The sequence below is a fragment of the Haliaeetus leucocephalus genome, unplaced genomic scaffold (genome assembly GCF_000737465.1).
Source record: "Haliaeetus leucocephalus isolate CR32 unplaced genomic scaffold, Haliaeetus_leucocephalus-4.0 Scaffold866, whole genome shotgun sequence".
In the NCBI taxonomy this organism is placed as follows: domain Eukaryota; kingdom Metazoa; phylum Chordata; class Aves; order Accipitriformes; family Accipitridae; genus Haliaeetus; species Haliaeetus leucocephalus.
The window spans coordinates 3,220,774-3,243,229 of NW_010973302.1; the positions used below are offsets into that span (position 1 = coordinate 3,220,774).

The following is a 22,456-nucleotide window of genomic DNA, read 5'->3' on the forward strand; positions in this document are numbered from 1 at the left end:
GTTTGGGAGTGGAGTGGGGGTAAATGGCAACTTAACCTGACTTACAGTGGCACTACTGGTGCAATCTGTTTCTTCTTTTTGTGAGTAGCAACTTTTCAGTGAATTTTCTTCAACTTTTAAACAAGACCCATGCTTTGCAATTTTAAGGAGTTGAATGCAAAGGACTTCTAAAGTTGCTAGGTGGTTCAGACTGGTAATGTACTGATCAGCCTTCCCTGAAGGTGCAGCAGGTTTTCAGACTACTCTAATGTGTTCATAAGAATTCAACTGAAAGCTCATAAAATACCAAGGACACATGCATGGGACTGGTTATTGAAAAGTGTTAATTCTTCTTTTTATTACCTTTTCCAAGGTTTACAGTGGGAATGCTTCACAACTGTGAAGTGTCTTTTGTTGGAGTTTACATCATCTTGTCCTTGTTGCCTTCCATATAAGCTTTCATCTATTATATTGCAAGCCTTTTTATTGGGGAAAAATAGTAACTTGTCTCTTTCTGCTCTCAAACAGACAAGCTACTGTGCAGCTCCTCTGAAGAGACTTGTGATATGGTAGATACCGGGTAAACTCAAACAAAAGGCATTTACTCATCTAACCTTTACGCTAAAATTAGGCTTGTAGAAGGCAAATAGACTCCAAGTGATTAATTACTACTTAATGAATTTTACCTGGGAACACCTGTAAATATCTCATTCTGTTACTTCATTTTTGAAATGCTGGTGTATTATTTAAAGCAGCTTCAAAGCAAGAGATGCATGTCCACAAGTTAAATTCTTGTTTTCCTGGGAAAGAAACAGACTATTGCCAGAATATACTAGTATATTTCTAACAAAGTAAACCTTTTTGTTAAATAATCTGCGAGCCCAGGACGACTCATGCAATCAGCTGTTAGGATCCTGCTGAACTTGCAAATAGACTAGGGAAAAGTTGTCCTCCTGGAAATTCTTTTGCAGGTCATCTTTCATTTTCCTGCACCATTTTAAATATCTCTCGTAGCCTTATGCTAAAGGTGGGAAGCACCAGGAGATACTCTGTTTAAAACAGGATGAGGCAGCTCGGTGCTCTTGGAAGGGAAGGATGTAGCTCAGAAACCAAATTGCATGTAAGCGCTGCATGTAACTCTGGGGCACCTGGTTGGGCTTTTTGTGCAAATATTTCAATCTAAACTCAAACCTTGAGTAGAATATTAATTTATACTTCTCTCTCTCTTTCTTTTTTTAATCCCAGAATCTCAGGTTCCTGACCAGCCAAGCTCTCTTCATGTCAGGCCCTTGACAACAAGTATCGTCATGAGTTGGACTCCGCCGCTGAACCCAAACATTGTCGTCCGCGGGTACATCATCGGCTACGGCGTAGGCAGTCCGTATGCTGAGACTGTGCGGGTGGACAGTAAACAACGTTATTATTCCATTGAAAATTTGGGTAAGTAATTCTTTTCATTCATTTCATTTCATGAAAAGATGTTCCTCTGAGATTATGCTATTTTTGCAGGTTTATTTTCAGGCAATCACTGGTGTTTCCTTTATATGTTGCTTTCTTAGGCTGTTTCTGCATTCCATTTTACATTTGGTTCTACCTTCAAAACTCTGGACAGTCTCAAATATGTCAAATTTCTTTGATCAAATGCTCATTTAATTCAGTAGACCTTATTAAGTCGTGTGCTCCTAATACTGACTCCCACTTGTGCAGAGAGCTGGACCTAAAGATGTTATTCCCTGGGCTGCCCCCCCCATGTTTGAATTTAATGGCAATCGCAAAACTCCTATTTTGTGTCTGTCAAAATGGTGCCCAGAGAGAGGTGGTTATTCATTATTCATGGCACAGCCTCTGTGACAGTTCATCTAAATTCTCAGCGTGGTACACAGGGACCTGGATTCTTCCAGTGGTGACGGACCGTTCTCCTAGCACTGGGAAAACAGTTCAAAGTTTAAAGGAAGTCAAAAAGTTTAATGGTTTCCTTGCGGTTTCTGCTTTAGCACTTCTATTCCAGGTAAAAATGGTAAGTTTTCTGCTTAGTAATCTGGGAATGGTCAGCTATTACAGGAAAATTCATTAACTTGGTGCATTAGGGGTGCACAGCTAGACTAGTTATCTCAATTCTGTAGGGCCAAAACTCTTTGGTAGCTGGGGACGCTTTTCTTTGGAATTTGTGTTTTATAGCACCGTGAAACTGCATCGTCCAACCTTTCTGCTGTTTCCTCGGGGGAAACCTGGAGAGTAGCATAAACTGTTTTTACTGTTACTTCATCAAACAGCTTCTCTATGTCCAGGTGCATATTTCATCATGGAAGTATTTGCAAAGAGCCGTGCATAAACACTCCCAAATACTCAGTGAGTTCTACAGAAAAAGGCAGATTTGATAATGTTTTGTGCAAGTGCGAAGTTACTATGCAAAATGGAAAGATATCTGGACTATGGCAGAAATTTTGTGGAATATAAAGATAAAAGCCATTACTAACGAATGTGTGTGTCTAATAACTAATGGTCAGGATTAAGTGCAAAGTATTTTTTTTAATTCCAAAAGGGATTTAAATTCTCCCAAGCCTATTTTAAGTTGTTTCATATCTCTAATGAGTTTTCAGTTGAGTCTTTCACCATTGTTGACCCAGAAGTACTAGAAAAAAAAATGGAGATGGACAGAGCTATCTAAGTTTTGCAGAGTACCGAATGCTCAGCTCCCACTAAAAGTGTCTTGATTAACAACTGGAGAAACGTCTTGGGTTTTGTGAAACTTTAGTGTTTGTTTTCCTTCATGTATTAAATGACCAGTGAATATATTCGCTCATAGGACCTCTGATAGCCACTACCGTCAGGTGGAAGATATGCTAGGAACAGCTTGCAGATACAAAAGCCTTCTCATAGGGTAACTGTACTTGGTATCTGTGGAAAGTTGATGGTGTACTTCAGGTATTAGAACTGTTTCTGTGGATTAAAAGGGTTCTCCTATATTCTTGGCCCTGCCAACAGGCAGAAGTACATAAAAAGTCCAGCAAGTCAGGAAGGGTGTTTCACTAATGTACTTTACTAATATACAGAAGTAACACCCAGACATCTAGAAAATGTCAAGAAACTACTGAGTGTATTAAATATTTAGTTATAAATAATTCGGTCACTGAAATCAGGGTTGGGTTTTTTTGCTGAATATCCTCCAACAGACTGAGGTTTCATGAACGTTATTAATTATTCAGATGGAAAGTATCTTTTCATTGTACATTTTTTGGTTTGATTGCAAATATTCAAAATGTGAGCACTGTAACTTAATTGTCAGTGTCCAGATAAGCTGCATGCATCTGGTCTTGAACTGGATAAGGATGCAAGCTCTTTGGGGCGCATTTTAAATTTGACTTCTCCAAATGTTCACGTGTACAACTTCAGAAATCAATTCCATGAATAATTGCATTAATTAAATTCCATCATTTAAATATCCACAGAAAATGAACCCCAGAGGGATGTGACCAAGGGCCCAGAGAAAGCTCTTAAAAAATTAGAACAGTTGCCAACACTTCCTACATTATTCACCCACTTTATTAGAAACCATTACAAGAAAATTACACAAAATGATGAGACAGAATTCTTTTCCTAATAAAAGTACTGTTTTCAAAAAGGTTATGAATCAAAATGTGCTGCTGGCAGAAATAAGGGGGAAAAGTACTTCCTAGATGAAATGAGGGGAAAAAATACTTCCTAGATGTTATATGGATTCACCCCACCTGTTGTAAAATTTCCTATGAAACCTGTGCATGAGTATGGTATTCATTGTCATAAATGTACTATGTGAAAGCGACAATGAAGTCTGATGTCTAAATAAATGATGAACTCCAGTGAGTTTTTCTCTCCCTTCCAAAGACCTCATCCCTTTTGATGCTCGTGGCTTTCAGCGATTACTTCCTCTTGGCTCCCCAGCTCTGCTTTGTCTCGTTAGACAGAGACTGCAGAGAGGTCACCCCACTTTGCCTCAATCCAGTCTGTGATGTATGTAGCTGAAAAATTGGGGTTTTGCAGCTTCCTGAGGTTCACTGCAGTTTTTATTGTTGCTTTGTATGCTATTTTGAAGCACACTGCAAACCTATGTATCATTTAGATTCTGGAGTCGTAGATTCTTTCATTAAAGAGCAATCAGATTTGTTTGACATCAGCTGCCTTTCAAAAATCCTGCCTGACTCTCACTTACAGTCACCATTTTCACCCACAGATGCCCAAACCCAGCAATCCAGGTCCATGTCAGGCATTATTTTACTGCTATAAGCTCGTGCTGTAGTCCTGAGAGAAATGATGGGGAAGAACTGCTCTGTTAAAAGTAGTGCCGTGTCGGGTTGAACAGGGACGTGAAACACCCTGACACCATACGTGTGTGCATACACGCACGCCTGATCTTTCTCCTGGGAACGATTTTCTTCTGTCTGTGTTCAGACCCACACAAAAGCACGTCCTGGACATCTTTCCAAAGCCCTTACAGTTGAGGGATTGACAAGAGGGATGCACATCGGTATTGGAAGTTGAAGCTAACAGCCCCCAGGCTGGCTCACTGGCTTTATTCCCTTCCCAGCATCCGCGATATGGTTGCCCTGGAAATTCCTGCCTTCGTGATCCCCCTTTGTTTGGTGGTTCCTGCCATAGATGTGCGATAGGGTTGCTGTGGCAATTCCTGCTTCTTGGATATATAAGGCTGCAGTCCTTGTGCTGGTATTCGTGTAGGTTTTGTTCCTCCTTCCCTAATTTGTTTGTGCAGCCTCGGGTCGTTGTTGGCCACCTGCACGCACATCCTATGAATACGGATGGTTGGGTACCATTGTTATGAATGTCTGGAAATACAGTAATTTGTTGTAATTTGCATTTTTGTGCAAAATTCTGTAATTCTCAAATCTAATCCTAAATGACTTACTACTATCATAAAAGTTGAGGCAGAGTCAGAAACAAAACTTAGTCCATGCTTTAAGCTCAGGTCTGTTGATATTCTCTGCAGCCAGGCTGTAAAGAAGATGGGTAGCTTCGCTTGTGGTTGTGGTATGTCAGCGTTTGGTGGTGAAACCTTTGTGATAAGACAGAACTACTGATAAACTCTCTGACCCACTCTCTAGACTGGTTATTTATTTTACCCAACTTCAGATGTTTAACTGAGTCACCTGAGTTTGAGCCATATCAGCCCATGTTACTCCTCTAGTCCCTCAAGCAGGAAAAGAACAGCAAGGATGGTTCAGCCCATTCAGCAGCTCCATCATCTGACTTTTTCTCCCTGTTGACCACAGCAGATGTCCATAATGGTAACTTAGCCATGCTGTGCGTTGTTACACATCAGGATTTGCCATTCAAGAGCTGATGATGAAATTCCAAAGATCTTTGCACCTTCAATCTGCTGCTAATGATCGACTAAAAATGCTTTCTGTGTAGTACTTACTGGTTTTGGATATGGGAGTCAGATACCGCAGTCTCTTTAGAAATCCTATCGGACACTTCACTGCACCTTTATAATCCTAAATACTTTCAGAACTCTGCTTGAAAGTACAAGGCTTGGAAGCAATGGACAGTCTCCTTAAGTAGATCACCCACAGGGGAAGATGGAGACCTACACACTCACGGAGTGGTCTGCTTTTTAATTCCTTCCCTCTTGCTAATGCAAGTGTAACACCAATATGCGCAAGTTGTACGGCAGCTTTGCATCACATTTTCAGGTACTTAATTGGTTACTGCCTTCAAGCAAAACTTTTTTAATGCCTGAATGAGCCTGTACCGGAGCTGTTACAGCACTTGTCTGAGTAGTACACTTCAGCGACTGAATAAATCACTTCAAAAACATGAAGAAAAGTACTCAGTCTTTCATAATAGTGATTGAGAACTTTATTCTGTGTGATGATCATCTTGAATACAACTATATAGAGGTAACACTTGTGCTCTAGAATGAATTAGAGTGATTTTCTTATGACTGAGTGGTCATATTGCCTTGGAGACACCTCCACAGGTGCAGAAGAATATAAGAATATCCAGAGACTTCAGCTTTGTCAGTGAAGAATTTGTTGTATTTTCTTTTTGTAGTGTATGAAAGATATTTGATGTCAGTCTCATAAATTTCAGGAGCAAGCATCCCCTGTTCTCATTCAACCTTTTCTGTGACAGAGATCAGTGCTTGACTGACTCTGCAATGAATAATTCTAACAAGGAGACCCACTTCTAGTGAGCCACTTCAGTTTGTTTTCTTTCTGTTTCTTTTAATATTTTTTTAAATCTTTGCTTGTGATTATAAATGGCAAGGTTATTGGCTGAGTAATGGTGGGTTTAACAATATCGGAAGAATTCACAGATGCCAATTCTGATCTTTTACGCCTAAGAAGTAATGATTTCTGTACTGATCCAGCTCAGAAGGCATTAAGCGTGGTAATGAACTGGCTGGGCTCATGTCCATGGAGCTTCGTATTAAAGTTTACTCATGAAATAAAAGTTTAAAAGAAAAGGGAAGAAGTAAGCCAAGGAGATTTCTGTTTACTGATTCTGCAAACATAAACCCCCAAATATCTGAAACACCACACTAGCTGTAATAATTTGCATAAAACTTTCAGTATAGATCATAAAGCTGTATTTTTAATTAATGTATTGGAAAGATGAAACGTGGTAACTTTATCATAGCATATTCCGGTACATTATAACATTATCGTATCATGCCCGGATATTTGGATGACTCATTCTGGGATATTTTAACAACTTACTGGGATAATGGGAAGAGGTCAGAGGCTGACACGAGAAGGGTGGTAGGCTGGGCGTAAGGAGACCCGGCGGACGACCGCTAGCCTCCCAGTGCTGCACGGTGTGGCCTCTGCCTTTGCTTTATGTTAGTGACATCCCAACAGCAAAAATGCTTTAAAAAAGCATTTGAATAGTAACAATAGAATAATTCTGCAGCTGACGACAGGGTGTTTGCACCACATGAAAGAAAGCAGAGCGATGCAGGTTCGAAAACCTAAGACTCAGTTTTAAGCTGATCACAAAAGGTAGTTCCTCTGGCGTCCATAATAATACTTCCATCTGTAAAATGCCCTAGGTCTTTCCCTGAGAAAATGTGTATAAAAATTATTATTTTACAGCTCTTCAAACCATTTAAAAACTAAACGTGATGGGAAAGCTGCACCGAATTCTAGAGTCTTACAGAAATGTGGACTTTCTTCTTCAGAGCACATCCCTTCCTCCCCCCTTACGTATGTGAGAAGAGAAGAACAAGGCGTAATTTTAGAAAGAGTTTTTAAGTACAGTTGCCTTTATGTGATCTAAGAAAAAGCTACATTCATCTCCCCGAGTGTGTAGGAATTCGTATGCACCCTCTTGAAAGAGTTTGATTGGGAAGCTGGAGTGCACATCTTGAAATATTATTTTCATGTCTCTTTTTAACTTGAACCTTTGATCCTCCTGGCCCAGCAATGAAAGCAAAGTGCATAATATGCAGCAAAATCTAGCAAAGACTTTTCAAAGTTACTCCCTCTCCTCCCATAAAGCCTGAAGCTACGCACATCTGAAAATTTTAAGCTCTGAAGAGAAAATCTAATGGATGTGAGCAATTTCTGCTTAATTAGTAGTTTGGAGATTAGAGCTACCATATGAATAATAAGAATGTATTAACAGCTCACACCGGTAAGTCATTTTATAATGCTGGAGGGGGTTGCACGGTCTCCCCTGCTCTATACGGACTGGTGCAAGGGACTCTATACGGCACGGTGGGAGTTGGCAGCCGGGGTAGTCTTGTCTTTGCGCGCCTTGATGCAAGTGTTACTGTTCAGCTGATGCGTGAGCATTTTGGATGGCACAGATGTTCAACTTTACAGATCCCTGCATTATTCAAGGAATAAAACTTTAAAAAAAAATCGACAATTACAAGTGACAAGAAATGAAGATAGAGCTTTTAGATCTGAATTTATATTTTAACAAACATACCAGTAGGAATACAAAGGGTTCCATCAAATTCACCTTCAATCTTAACTGCGAATCAGGGAGAGAAAGAAGGTTCTTCATTTTCTTTAATCTTTGCAGATGACAGTTGTGGATTATAACAAAGACATGAAAGGGAACAAAAAAGCTTTTTAATGTAGTTTTGGGTTGTTTTCTTCCCTTTGCATTTTTAATACAAAATGGAGCAGCAAAAATCAAACAAAAATATGTTAAATTTTATGCATCTCACTGTTTCCCTCATAGATCACATTAAAGCACAACACTAACAAGTAAAGGCACTTCGAGACTCTAGGGACTGTTCATTTTCTTTCTTGCCTTTGAAAACTGACTGTCATTTAAAGAATGCTGCCATTTCTGCAAATACTTCATGCAACAATTTTCTTTCATTTCTCCCTGACTTTGCTTTCTTACAGAGTATGGAGAAATTGCTCCCAAGCAAAGGGTCCATGTGTGATCCATGCATTATTTATATTGCGAACAGATCTTGCGTAACTCCCCCAAATCAGATATTGTGTGGATTTTAACAGTGTCCTCATGTTAAAGTGAATTTTAGCCTGCCCGTATACCTATGTGTAGGAATCCGCTCATACGCTTCACTCTGGCTGACTTTCTGTAAGGCTTTTTAGTTTGTTTATGCCTCAGTTCTCCAGCTGTAAAAAACAGCTAAACAGGCTTCTCTGACAAAGTGTTTAGGATCCATTGACAACAGATGGAACAGAAGAGCTGAATATTTCCCTTCTTCGTTGGTAAAACCAGAATGCTGAAGAATAACTCTTAATCCCAAATTATAATATAAATAATGCAGATAGCCAAGAATATTTTTTTTCTTTATACTCATTCATCAACCACAAAAAAAGGAAGCTTTGTTGCAAGGCTTAGTTTTCAGGGAAAAGGGCAGATACAACACTCTGCTGTCTGGATTGTCACTGGTCTCTCAGTCGTGGAAGCCAAGGAGATCAAAACAGCTAAGTGACCCAGGCTTATGGATGCACGTTTGCTTGGATGAAAGACTTATTTTTTGCAAAGGAAAGCACAACCTCTCCTCACGGCGCGACTTTCATTGTTATTATTTGTGTACGAGTGCCTGAAGAAACCTTGCCCGCACACAGGTTAACCTTCCTGGTACGTTAATGGCGTTTCCTCTGATGTCAGGAAGCATCTCGAGTCACAGCTATTCATTTTTTATTCATTTGTCCATATGTCTTACACTTCATTTCTGCTACACTACTTTACTCTTCCTGAGTTTGTCTGCATTTGTAACATCAATAACAAATGTATGTGATACGCATAGGGATTTTTTTGTTGTTTTGCATCCCTACCGACACAGAGTGCACTGAGCTTGCAATGCACCATGGGAGTTGTAAAGGTTCACATCTCCGCAGGAGACAAGACCTATTTCTAAGCATGTTCAAATTACAGTCTTTCCTCAAAAAAAAAAAAAAAAGCCCTGCACACTTTGTTATAATGCACAGAGGACGTAGCTCGCAAGAGAAATCAGCAAGCAGGCATAATATATGATGAGATGACATCTTAAAAACAACTGTAAATATGGATTTGTTGTTCATCTCCTGAACTACATTAAAATAAAAGCACTTAACAGATTCTCATTATGAATTCTCTTTGCTCCGTTAAACACTTTCTCTAGCATTTTAGAAGTTAAATGTTTCCAGAATCAGCCTGAGTACCTATAAATATACAGGCACACCCAGAATAGCGAGGCACATCGTTGTCGCCCAGCTGCAGCAATGTGTTTTGATGCCGTGACCTTCACTGCAGGGTCTTGTCCTCCCTGCGCTGCACGGTGCGCTCCCCCAAAGGCGCCGGGGCTCCAGGTAGGTCGATGTTGACTTTTTTGGGATGATTCGCTGAGAGATGTCTTGCCAAGGGGGACAGCCTTTGAGAAGACAAGGAGGTCCAGTTGCTGGAGGATGCTGCTGGAGCTCACACTGCAGCACAGTAAGGCAAAACCCCGGGTGTTGCTACCTAACCAAATTTTTGGAAGATGACTGGAGTCCTAATTTATCATCCAGAGAGCTAGGACATGCCTTCAACAGTTGTAAAAGAGTCAATGGCGAGACTGGATTAAAAATTACAAGTTAGGTTGTATTCATTTGAAATGTAGATGTTTAGGACCTCCCTCTGTCCCCCGTCCCTCGCATCTCTGGGAAGCAGATGGGCAGAACTGTGCTCCTCAGGGACAACTTTTGGTTAAATATAGGAAATATTTTAAGCATGTCTACGTATTAACTTATCTTTGTTATTTGTGTTACAGTAGCGCCCAGAGGTTTGAGGTGAGATTGGGGTTTTGTTGCATAGTTAACATAGAAACACAATGTAAGACTCTACTTCAAAGAGCTTATAGGCAAAAGACTAAAGGAAATTAAAAAAAAAGAAAAGTTAATATTGTAGGGACTGAAGACATACAAAACCCAGTGACTTATCCATCATTTCTTGAGAAGTTTGTGACATACTGCAGACGTGAATCCAAGTTTCCACTGTTCCCTGTATTCCCTCTCAAAACCAAATGTTTTTGTCTAAAAAGGGCTTTAACGCTCAGGTGGGAATTTTCCCAGGCCAATAGTTTCACATTTTGATGCCTCAATCAGCAATCTGCATTGCTCTTTCAGATCCTAAACAGAACAAATTGATTTTCAGGAGATACTAGTACTCCTGATGCTTCAAATATCATGTTAGTTAGCTGACTTTGTTTAAACATTGGTTGAAAACTTTTGGCATGGAAATAATGGGCCTGATTTCCAAAACTTACATTTTGTGCTTTCCATTCACAAAGAAGATACCAGACCCATTCTCTGTAACCTTGGAAAATGCATTCTTGAATTTTACAGCATCTGGTAAGTTTAACTTAATTGAACAAAGTTCTTCTCTGTTATTATGGATTGTTCAGTTTACCAGAAGATGTAAATATATGCTAATTTGGTTGTGTTAGAAATAGGATAATTTATTGGTAGGTCTCTTATTTTCTTGAAAGCAATACATGAGCTCTTTATTACCCATTTTAGCCTTTCTGGTAGTGACTTCTTTCTAAATTACCTAATACATTCGATGAAATAACATCACAGAAATTATCACCTCATCCACCACTGAAATGCAGCCATTGCTGATGTACAAGAAGTGCCTAGAAGGAATAAAATAAAACTGTTTTTCTCTAGCTGACAACATAGGAGAAACTAATTTGCTGAATTTCACCATGATAGTCTATTCTAGTGGAATATTTATAGTTAAATTTGCTAATATGATTAATAGTTTGGGGTTGGTTTTTTTTTAATGCGGATATCATTTCCCTACATTGTGCTAAAATTTGCTTCTAAGCTTTGCTCTCCAGGGCAAGCGTATGCTGTCCAAGAGGTGGAATACATCACTTACTGTTTCTTTTAATGCACTTTAATCTGCTGGCCATTAGGTGCCCAGTGGATATTTGTAAAATCAGAGTCAAGGTACCTTTCTTTTTGGGTGATGGTGTACAGTCCATTGCTTGAGGGTAATTTCTGCACAGAGGAGGCCAAATCACCCCTTGGGCTTCCACCCCCCAGGCAAGACACTGCTGGTGCTCTAATGGCATATGTGACACGGTTTGTTATGCCTGGATGCCTGACTAGCCTGACACCGCAGCGCTCAAAGCACAAATTTATTTAGTAGCCTGCTGAATGTTTCCTCCAAGGTCTGACCCAGGTGTGAAGAGATTCCCTCGGAATTAGCCTCCGGAGGGACCCCTCCGATTCCCTCTGAGCCGTCTCACACAGCAGGAACCTCTCCTGCTTTGGGCTTGTTTGTTGTGGCACTTCTAGTTGAAAACTTGAGTGTAAACCGTGCTTTGGGCTCCTTAATGCATGTAGGGTGGTTTCCAACTCCCTGGGAGCGTTCAACCCCAGCCCTGGCTGCAACCCTCCGTTTCAGGTCCAGGTTACAGAAGTACGCTACATCTGACTGCGATGTTGGAAGTGCTTTACCCTCTTGATTTCTCAGAATTCGGTAACCCTTGTCTGCAAGAGTTTATACTTCAATTTGACATTCGTCCTATAGATAGATTACTTTTTCCTGGCAATAAACTAGTGTGACTAGGTCTAGGAACTGGTACTGGTACTACTGATTACTAGGCGTAATGTTTTCACAAATCCAAACAGCAGTAAATGAGACAGTTCTCTGGTTGCTTTTTGAGATAATTGTAGTGATGGCTTTTCTGTCCTTTGGAGGGTCTTTCAGCATCAGTGGCAATGGCAGGACACACAGGGCATAGACATAATTCTCTTGAAGACCTTTTCTCTTTTAACAGGGCATTTCCTTACTCTACTTGCAACAAAAGCTAGCATTTGTGTTTCTGCTCCTTTCTTGGCTGATAAAGTGGAGTCAGTATGCTTTTGGCAAAGCAAACGGTGAGAGCAGCATAGAAGGCAGGAGGGTCCTATGTCAGCAGCTGGCTTAGAACTTCCTCCTCAGGTTGGTATCAAGGCCAGGTTCCTGCTCTCATCATGGTTGTGGGAGCAGGTATTAATTACCACAGAATGACTTAGGTTGGAAGGGATCCCTCAAGTCATACGGTCCAAGTCTTTGTTCAAGCAGAGCCAGCTTCAGAGGGAGCTCTGGGTCACACCAGCGTCCTCTGCAGCTGACTGCTCAGCACCTCCAGAGATGGGTGTTCCACAGCCTCTCTGGGACCCTGCCGCAGCGCTTGACAGCCCTCATATTTATTTTTTTCCTGATAACTAATAGGAATGTGTCTTGCTGCAATTTCCGCCCTGTCCTTTTACTGCAGGATATTGTCAGACCCCATCTGTTTTGACAAGATATCTTTGTTTCTACTTTGTCTACAGGGAGGGTATAGCTTCTCATGATGGATGCCTTACTACTGTCTCTGCCATCCCAGGGGTAGACTTCTGTAGCCTACAGTTAAAAACAGCTTAGTAATGGGGGAAAAAAAGTGCAAAAGATGGCAGCTTTTCCTTCTCAGCAAGCTGTGGCAGCATGAGCACATTATTATACTGTGCTTATAGATTCACGCTGATGCTCAAGCAGAGTAAAAGGGATTAGACCTCAATGAAGTTCTACTTCACTTTTGGTTAGGATCAGGAAAGGCACTGACAAAGGTGTTGGGAGAAGATTATTGAACATGTAACTTATCTTTATTGCTATTTCATTGGCTACATTGCATTAGAAGAAATGCAGATGTTTTTAAGTGCAAGGCAGTAGCTCTGAGTAGTATGATGGGATTGAGCAATGTTTTCATGACGAGCAGGAGACCCCATCTTAGCTTCGGCTCTCCCAGGGTACCAATCTGTAGAGCACTCTACAGGAGGTCCCTCATGCCAGGTAATTGTTAAAATGGGAGATGAGAAGAAGACTTGAGAATGAATTTTTATTTGAGAGAGAAAGGAGCTGATCTGGAAAATCAGCCGAGTGCACTACCCTCCTCCCAACCCTGTAGTTTAAAGTGAGGAGCTTTCCTCAGATTGGAGTTCACATCTAGTTGTCAAGCATTTATTTTATATTAATAGTTTAAAGACAAAGTCAAATTATACATGAAAAGTCAACATTTGTCAAAAGACCCCATGTAATGGCTGTAGAGATGTCACAATTTTACCCTCTTAAAGAAGAAGATAACTGTGGTATCTTGAATGAGTTGGTATTTGTTGATTATTTTCTTTCCAGTAACAACTTCTGTCAGTAGAAGAAATCGATTTTGTTCATGCTTAGTTTTAACTTCTTGTCCTTTTTTTTTTTTTTTTTTAAGTTGAACTGCAGAACACAACTTTATTTCCAGAGCATGTTCCTCACCAACACCGACATGGGGATTCTTGGTTGATGCTCTAATTAAAGCTGAATTCTTTGCTCAGCTTCTTCAAAGGCAAGAAGAGATTTCTTCTGCCAGAAAAAAAAGCATATAATTGTCTCCCACTGCTGCTCCAGAATAGCAAATACAAATGGTAACATCATTGTTATAGGGTTGTGTTCCTCGCTGTGATGAATAGGAGTCAGTGGAGAAAAATTCAGAATTTACCTCTGAATTCTTGCAACTGCACTGCAATCATCATCTCTAAAGCCCTCCTTTCTTTGTTTCTTTGTGTTGTTTCTGCCAGGAGCGCTAACGACCCTTCTGTTCCATTAGCAGCTGCGCTTATTATCAGGTTTACACTAAAAAGCTTTCCTCATTTGAACTCCCACTCCAGTCAGTGGCACTTTACCAAAAAGAGCACCAGAATGACCCCGTAATTATTATTAGTATACAATGCAGTTTAAAAAGCAACTGTCTGTCACATGATAATATTAATGCTTTTTCATTTTTTTATTGTATTGGACTAAACCGAACTCTAATACTGTGTTCAAACACGGTACCATGGCAAATTGCCTTTTTCCCTCTTATCTAAAGGAGACTCAAGCAATTATTTATTGCTCCAGTTAGCAGCAGCTCAAATTAACCACCTGAATTTTTCATGTTTTTAACAGAAAGCTACAGATAGCATCCTCATCCCAGTCTTAGCTCATTTTTGCAAATGTAACCTTACCCAGCCTAGTTATAAACATGAATCATATGTCAGCCTGTTCAATTTAGAAAATTTGATGGACTGTATATTGTGCTATATGGGCAGTTGTAATGAAGTATGTGCTATATAGTCTCCATTTTTAAATTTTCCATGAACTTATCACATTTTTCCGCCTAATTTATCAATTTCCGTGAGTGTATTTTTCATGATCAAATTAATAGTAAATCACTCATTTTGCGTATTCATCGTTGGGGATTCACAATGTATTTTGATTAGACGTGACAGTTCTATGGGGTTGTGGGGGTTTTGACAGTAATTTCTAGAATCGGGTTTCTCTGGTAATCTTCCACATTCACAAAGTCAGTGTTCAGGGTGACATTCTTTTCTGACTAATGTCTTGTTATTTAAAATTTAAGTCAAGTGAAGTCGTCCAGACATCTGGCCATCATCAGTGGAGATAGGTACCAATCCTTAGAGGCTGATTTATCTTATATTTCTTAAATACCTATCTTAGTATGGGATGAATTGTCATACAGAGGTGCTTGTCTCTTCAGTCGCTGTAGGGACAGCCCTTATGAACTAAACCACGTGCCTAACTTACAGAAAGCAGTGAGATTAATCCACTGTCTGTCTCTCTATGTCCTCTTCAATCTGGGCACTGAGTTCACTGCTGGTAACAGCAAACACCTGGTACATCTCAAAGTCCTAAAACTTCATCTTTTGGTATTCTTCCCTGTATTTCCCAAAGTCTACCCTAGTGACTGGTCTGTATTAACCCCTTGCGTCACTCTGCCAGACATCTTTCAAAACTCCTAAATAGGCACAATGGCTGGGACGTGGGTAGAAGGAAGAGATGGAGTTGGTCTAGACTGTGCATGTGAATTTCTTTTTCTTCTGCTGAAACTACTGAATGTGACATTATTAAAGTCTCAGCTAAATAATGACTTCTTGTCTCAATAAATAAATCTTTGTGTGGAATCTGGAGAGTTACAACACTTAGTTAAATTAGAAATTAAAAGTAGTATGCTAATACATGGTGGAAATATATGAAAATATATACTACGTCTCTCTGAATACAAAATAATTTCCTTATGACTAATGATATTACAGTGAGTACCAACTGAATTAATAACCGTACAATACTTAGCACAGGGAGTTATTAATGCACCAGTCATTCATCTGGCAATTTTTAAAGTTTAGTTCTTTTGTGATAGAAGCACAGAAGTCACCTGAATATTAAACAAATATGTCACTGTTTCTTCTGGACATAAAATTAAGTACAAAATATGTGGGTAGAAAGGATATTAGTAACAATATGCAATAAGTACTTAAAGATTATTTACTCATTTCAGATTCACTGTAATGGTATTAATCATACTGAGCTGATTTGATGTTAATGTAGATGAAATATGTAATTCTGCAGCAGGTCTTTTGCAATGTCACGTTAATAAATGCCTCCTCACGTGCAAACATTTGTTATTTCTTGCTGAAGAACTTTGAGAAGGCGGTTCCCATCTTTGGCAGGTGTATGAGCGCCCAATGTATTCAGGTGCAATCTTCTTCTGTACAAATAGAATTAACAGCTTAAAAAAAAAAGTGGGGGGGGATGAAGTAATTCACCTGGAAAAAATCAGGAAAACGAATCGCCTTGTTTTTCTCAGAAAACAGTAGCAAAAAACCAACATGGAACTGGTGTGCTCATTTCACTTCGTTTTTATTTAGGGACATATTTAGAGTAGCCCCGTGGTAAACTAGGACACACAAACCAGCGCAGCACGTCCATGCAACCCTGAAGTTAATTCCCGTGTGTTATTTCTTGTCTGCTGCATCCTTCATCTTTACAGCATAGCGCGAGCAGTTCTCAGGGAGGTAAAACGTGGTAAAACGGCTTATTACCCACGTCATTCTGAGATCGAGAAATGGGGGAGGGAGGGAAGCTTTTTGCTCAGCGCCCAGGAATCGACCCCAGGGGCGCATGCCCTGTTCTGGGCTGGGTTCAGGAGCACGAGTTCCACCCAAGCAGCGCTGGAGAGCCGGACGCCTGCGGTTCACCGCTACGGACTTCAGGATCCCAAGGCAATGCGTGGCTGGCGACCCTCAACCATCTCTTCCCACGTCATCCCCCAGACGCCAACGTGTCCTCGTGAAGGGCTGCCTGGGGCTGGATGCTTCCCTGCCCGCCGGAGCTCAGCACCATGGCCCCGGCTGCCCCAGCTCCATCCAGCAGCCGGTGTGAAGGCACTGGTACCCCGCAGCATCCCTCGTCTCCGTCTAGCACCGCGTCTGAGGCTTCGTCTGCTCGGAGCGATGGGTCAGGAGTTAGGGACGATGCGCAAAGCGGGTTCCAGGTTTGTTACGCAGGCAGAGCTGCAGGTGATTTAAAGGAGAACGTCAGGTTGCTGTCGGTGAAGATGGCACCAGGGGATTGAGATCAATAAAGCCTTTGGAAGGGAAACGAAAACGATGGGCAGCAGTCATGCTCGTCACTTCGCACAGGCATTTGTTTAACTTTATATTTTTTTTTCTTGCTTTTCAGGAAAGCGCTTGTCCATTCTGCATCCCAAATCTGACTTTAACGATGCATGCTTTGTTTTGCCTTATTTGTTTCCTCCTGCAGAGCCGAGTTCCCATTACGTGATTTCCTTAAAGGCCTTTAACAATGCAGGCGAAGGGGTGCCTCTGTACGAAAGCGCGACCACCAGGTCGATGACAGGTGAGTTGCAAATGCCGGTTCATAATCTGCTCCCCGTCAGTGAACGCTGGCCTTACAAAGGTGCACGCTAGGCAAAACATTTCGGTCAAGGCAATGGAAGAAAAGAGCTCTGCAACCTCCAGGTCCCTGCTAGAATAAATCAGCTTCATTTTCTACTTTATTCTAACTACACAGATAGAATGAATTATTTACCCTTTCCAGAAATTGGCTGTATGAATTTAACGGGATGCTCACAAACGCTTGCTCTTTGGTGTGGGTTGGCTTGGGAGAAGCATGGCTCCCAAACAATTTAAATATTTAAAGATCAGGGCAGAATAGTGGTGAGTAGCTTTGCTGAATTAAGCCCAGATGAAATTATTTTTGTTTCCTTCATTTTTAAAGCAGTTTAAATTAAAATGAATTAGTTAAAAACACACTCTCATCATGCACATCTACAAGAGCATGTAGAGGGGTTGCAAAAGGTGAAGGAACATACTGATGAGATTTTCCTGGCAGGATTAGGCTCACAGAAGGGATTACCTGGCAGCAATGGAGCAGGGTGCTTTTAGGCAGCTGTTTTTCACAGATGCATTGTTGGGACGCTAGCAAAGTTCTAAAATCAGAATTACTCTCATGTGGGACTGTCTTCCAGACTGCCTTGTGGTTTTTCTGCAATCACTGGTGGGTGGATGGGACTGATGAGGAGTTAAAAGAACAAAACTGAACAAAAAAAACCCCAAAATTGTTTTTCCTCTGGAGCAACACCATCATTTGGTGAAGTTTTTTCTCGCGTTTCACCCATGGTGTTCAGAGCTGCCTGGAAAGGGAGCTGTGTCACTGAGAGCAAACCCCATCACTGACGCTGGCTTGGGTGGACCACGAGGAATAAATCAACCAAATTGTACTTCTGTGGCTCTACAAGGAAAAACAGCTTTTACCATATGGTTTTGTGAAGTATTCCCATAAAAAATCTTGGAAAGTCAGAAGGAGGAAAAAAAAAAAAAGATTAATTACACAATCAAGGGCAACCGTAACAAGCTACATAGATATAGTGTCAGAAAAATTTTGGTTCAAAATTATTAATCTTTCTTCTCGCCTGGAATCTACAGAGGTCATTCTTGCTAAGTATGTGTCTTGTAAAATCTTTTTCCAGTGAGTTTGCCTCAGGTTCTATATATTCCTTTATTTTTAAGTGTTTTGTTCCCTGTTGGTTCTATTTAAAAATCACCCGGCTGGCCTGTGCAATTTGATTTTATGTCTGTATATAACCTCTCATAAACAAAATGATATCCAGGTGTGAAAAAGGTAATTCAGGCTTGGGCTCTTGTTTTGGTGAACTGACCCAATGATCATCTGTGAGCAATCTACCCCGGTGCTTCTCTTATTGCTGAGACGTCCATACCCGGAGCTTCCCACCACCTCCCACCCGTGGGATGCAGCTTTTGGAAGGAGCCAGTGGCCTGGGTTTTTCGTGGAGGAACATCTCCAAAAAGGCTCTTAGCAAAGCAGGAAAGCACAGAACCATGCCCCTCAAGCAGCGGATGAGCTGACGCACCCTGGGCACCAAAGAAAACCAAAAACTGTGTCTTCGTGTGTCCGTTTAGCATATACATAGGCATGCTTTGGTGTCTGCTTGCGTGGATAGGGTGTGCAAACTGAAGTTACCTAACATGCAATATTCGCAAAACAACTCTGAAGAGAGCAAGAAACTATTTTCTGTCAAGAGACTGCAATTTCCAAATGACAGATGTCCACGCGTAAATAATAGCAAATGAAACTTTGGTGGAAAATGGAGACAGTATTTAGGGACCTATTTTCAGCCACCAGTGGATTATAGACATTTCCCTCTTCCCCAGGTCAGTGGTGATTTGTTTCAGAAACTGAATTGTCTTGATTGATCGAGTCTGACCATTTTTTTTGCTAAACCCAGCCTCTCTTCGTAATCTCCTCTACAGCAGGACTTAAGTTTTCAGTATGGGAAAGAAAAAGAGAGAGGAAGTGCAGTATTTTCTAAAATATCAACTCAGCTCCAGTCACATCAACTTCCATTATAAGTTTGTAAAAAAACCCAACAGAAACAGGTGTTGCTCACCTTCCAAAGTTTACAGCCAGTTCTTTTGGAAAACTTCAGTTCAGGAAAAGAAACTGTTAACTTTCAACTTGCAGAAGCTCGATTCACCAGGTTGGGGCAAAAAAGAGATTCAGCTGCCCATTCGTCCCTGTGTGGATTGTGTGTTTGAGTTTTGGATCAGTACGACAACAGCCACTGGCTTGCTTCATCTCCTTCCGCACTCATATTCAAGCTTCTTATAAAGCAGCTTTTGATGAAAGAAGCAACACAAGAAGCAGGTTGAACCTAATGGCTTATCATACATTTTAAACATCCTTGTCTCCTCTGTTTTTCCTTTTGAGGGCTGTGACCCCCTGAAGTTGTGAGTAAGAATTACAAAAACCGTAAAACAGGAGTGATCAAAGAGTGTCAGGAGCTGGAAATGTACATGGAGCAGGCAAACTGTAGCAGCTGTCAGTGAGGAAATATTAGAGTCATTTATGCTTTGATTAATTAATTAGCCCATTTTTTTGGGGGGGGGGGGGAGAAACCCAAGCAACCTTTTGGCGTGCTTGTGCTGCACTTTACCCACTGCATTTTGAAATTCTATGTAGAAAAATCACAACTGGTAAATAATGAGTCGGGAAGGAGTTTTAAAAGATAGGCCAGAAGTTGACTGGGTGCTTCAACAAGGACAGAGGTATTTAAACCGAGTAGAAACAATCTCTGGTTCCCGCGTGGGTGCCATCGCTGTGCAGCCCCAAAGGGCAGAGCCAGAGCCCCGGAGAAGCCAAGAGCGTGAATGTCGTCGGGGCCGAACCCAACACCAATCAGGAATTCTGTACACGGGTGGTTGGTGGTTTTTTTCCCCTGTAGCAGCATTAATCTGCTGCCCACCCAACGCCCGGTCCCCCTCTCGTGCCACTGTAACTTAGAGAAACCTCCTCTGCAACAGAGGGGACGGAGAAGGATGGTCGCAGTCATCCCGACAGCCTCAGTTAACTGGATGTGTCAGCACGCTACTCGGATCTGAACTTTTGGAAATGAAATGAAATGTGCCACTGTCTCGATAATTAAGACAGCCAGAATTTTCCTTGGCCATTGCATAGCGCACCGCCGTGGCGTGCGAATGGTGCTCAGCGTCTTGCTCCCCAAAGACCGCCCGGTCACAGACACACAGGAGAGGAACCGTGCTTGTTCCTCGAGGAAGAAGCCCCCTTGAAGATAATCCATGTCTCCACACCTGGATGTGCACATTTAACACGCTGACAGTGTTGAACCAACAATTGCAAGATCTTCACTTCAGGAGTGAAATTGTTGAGTGCTGTTTTGCCTAACAAACGTTTAAGGAGATGCAGAATATATTCCTTTCAGGAGCCTAAAACAACAAAAGAGCCTGAAAGAGGCTGCCGAGAGAGAAAAGCATAGGTAACTCCTACACATGTGAGAGTAAGTCATGTCTGTAAATGAGGTTGGAAGATGGAATGCTCTCCACTTTGTAGGTGTTTCCAATAATGTATCATCTAAGTGATTCAGTTTTTTAAGAAAATGTAAATCATTTTAAGGAGAGTCACTGTGCATTGACTTCATCTTGTGTGAAGAAAACACAGCGTACCTGGCAGTATTTAAACAAGTCATGGAAAATAGCAGTTAGCGCTGGTTAGGTTTGCTGTAGTGATGTAACTGAGATGTTGCTGATACGTTCTCATTTTGCATTAATGCCTTTCTTTCTGTTCTCCTCATGTTCCTCCTCCTCATTAATGCCATGCATTTAACCCATTGTGGTGTGTGCCCCTTGGTGGCTGTTTGTGGTTTGTTTTGTTTTGTTTTGTTTTTCTGTTTAACTTACCTATTCATTTATTTTGGAATGCTCATTTGGTGATGTATGGACCCAGACCCCATTGATCCATTAGAAGTTGATTTTTATCCTTTGCTTGATGATTTCCCTACCTCAGTCCCAGATATCTCCACCCCCATGCTCCCACCAGTAGGTGTCCAGGCTGTTGCACTTACGCATGATGCAGTGAGGGTCATCTGGGCAGACAACTCTGTCCCAAAGAACCAAAAGACTACGGAGGTTCGCTTCTACACAGTCCGATGGAGAACAAGCTATTCGACAAGTGCTAAGTACAAGGTGAAATTTTAACGCGTTGTGAATTTATGAGCTATTTCATCTGTTCTTATCTTATTTGCGAAGACTCTGATTTGGCTTTTATGAACTTCCCTCAACCAAAATTTGCATTTCAATCAGAAGGAAACTTGCCTGAGTAACTACTGCTTCCTAGAAACCTGTGTGTTTACTTGGATGAAAATGCCATATTTTAATTCCACATGCCAATTGTTGAAAGTTTTGATCTTCAGTCTTTACCAATCAGATATAAATTAGTCACAGATTTGGTAGCACAATAGCGTAGCGTGACTAGGAAGAAATGCCAGTTGCAAACCCACCCACACCGTATGGCAATTCCACCCACCCATATTACATATTCCCAAGTAGCAAAAAACGAAGGCTAGTTTATGAGAAAACTCCACTTGAATGGATGTGACAGCAGCATGCTATTTTCTGTATGAGAATTTCTTTCCAAGTCCTAATGAAAGCAGTACCAAAACCCGTGCAGTACGTTAAAGAGATACGGTGGGACAGGGAATGGGAAGGAACAAGCACAGCCTGTAGGCTTTTTTGTTTGCTTGGTTTTGAACAATAAGCTATCTTTCCCTACTATCGTCAGCTTATATATTGCATCTCATATAACATCCACCTTCCCCATGATGAGCATGCCCTTCCTCCTGTGCCCTGCCATAATAGTTGTTTTCGCTTGCCTAAAGGATCATATTGATCCATAGTGAGTTGTTTGCTATGGGTGTATTTTTATACTGCAGGTGGATGCCCTCTTTTTTACTGTTCTCTGTCCTAACAAAAGCAGCCTCATACAAGTCATTTTTACAAGGACTGTGGAACAGGCCATGCTCTATCCAGCACTGAGGCTCCTCTGATTAGAGCCTGAGTGATGTGTCTGAATATAGGTTGGCCTTTCTAAACCCCAGAGAATAGCTCTCCATCCCCTTTCAGGTTTGGGGTACCCCTGTCCTACAGACGCTAACCTCAAGATCTCTCCCAGGCAATTTTCAGAAGACGTGGAAATGATGGTGGAGAAGCTCTTGCCTTCAATCCTTTTTCCGAGTGTGATTCTTCAGCTCTCCCCCTTGCACGTCTCCGTCAGAATTTGGCTCCCTGGCACTCGGCTCGGTCCATGTGCTGTCACAAAACTATCCATTTCAGTTGCCTTACTC

The 22,456-nt window shown here is 41.3% G+C and overlaps 1 protein-coding gene across 1 annotated transcript in view; it reads left to right on the top strand.

The window, feature by feature from the left end:
• DCC (DCC netrin 1 receptor) overlaps positions 1 to 22,456 on the top strand; it is a 570,508-nt gene that overhangs the window by 483,598 nt on the left and 64,454 nt on the right. The window contains exons 15-17 of the mRNA XM_010583034.1: positions 1,225 to 1,419; positions 17,041 to 17,136; positions 21,061 to 21,299. Of these exons, the coding sequence (XP_010581336.1) occupies positions 1,225 to 1,419; positions 17,041 to 17,136; positions 21,061 to 21,299 (530 nt within the window). The remainder of the gene's footprint in view (positions 1 to 1,224; positions 1,420 to 17,040; positions 17,137 to 21,060; positions 21,300 to 22,456) is intronic.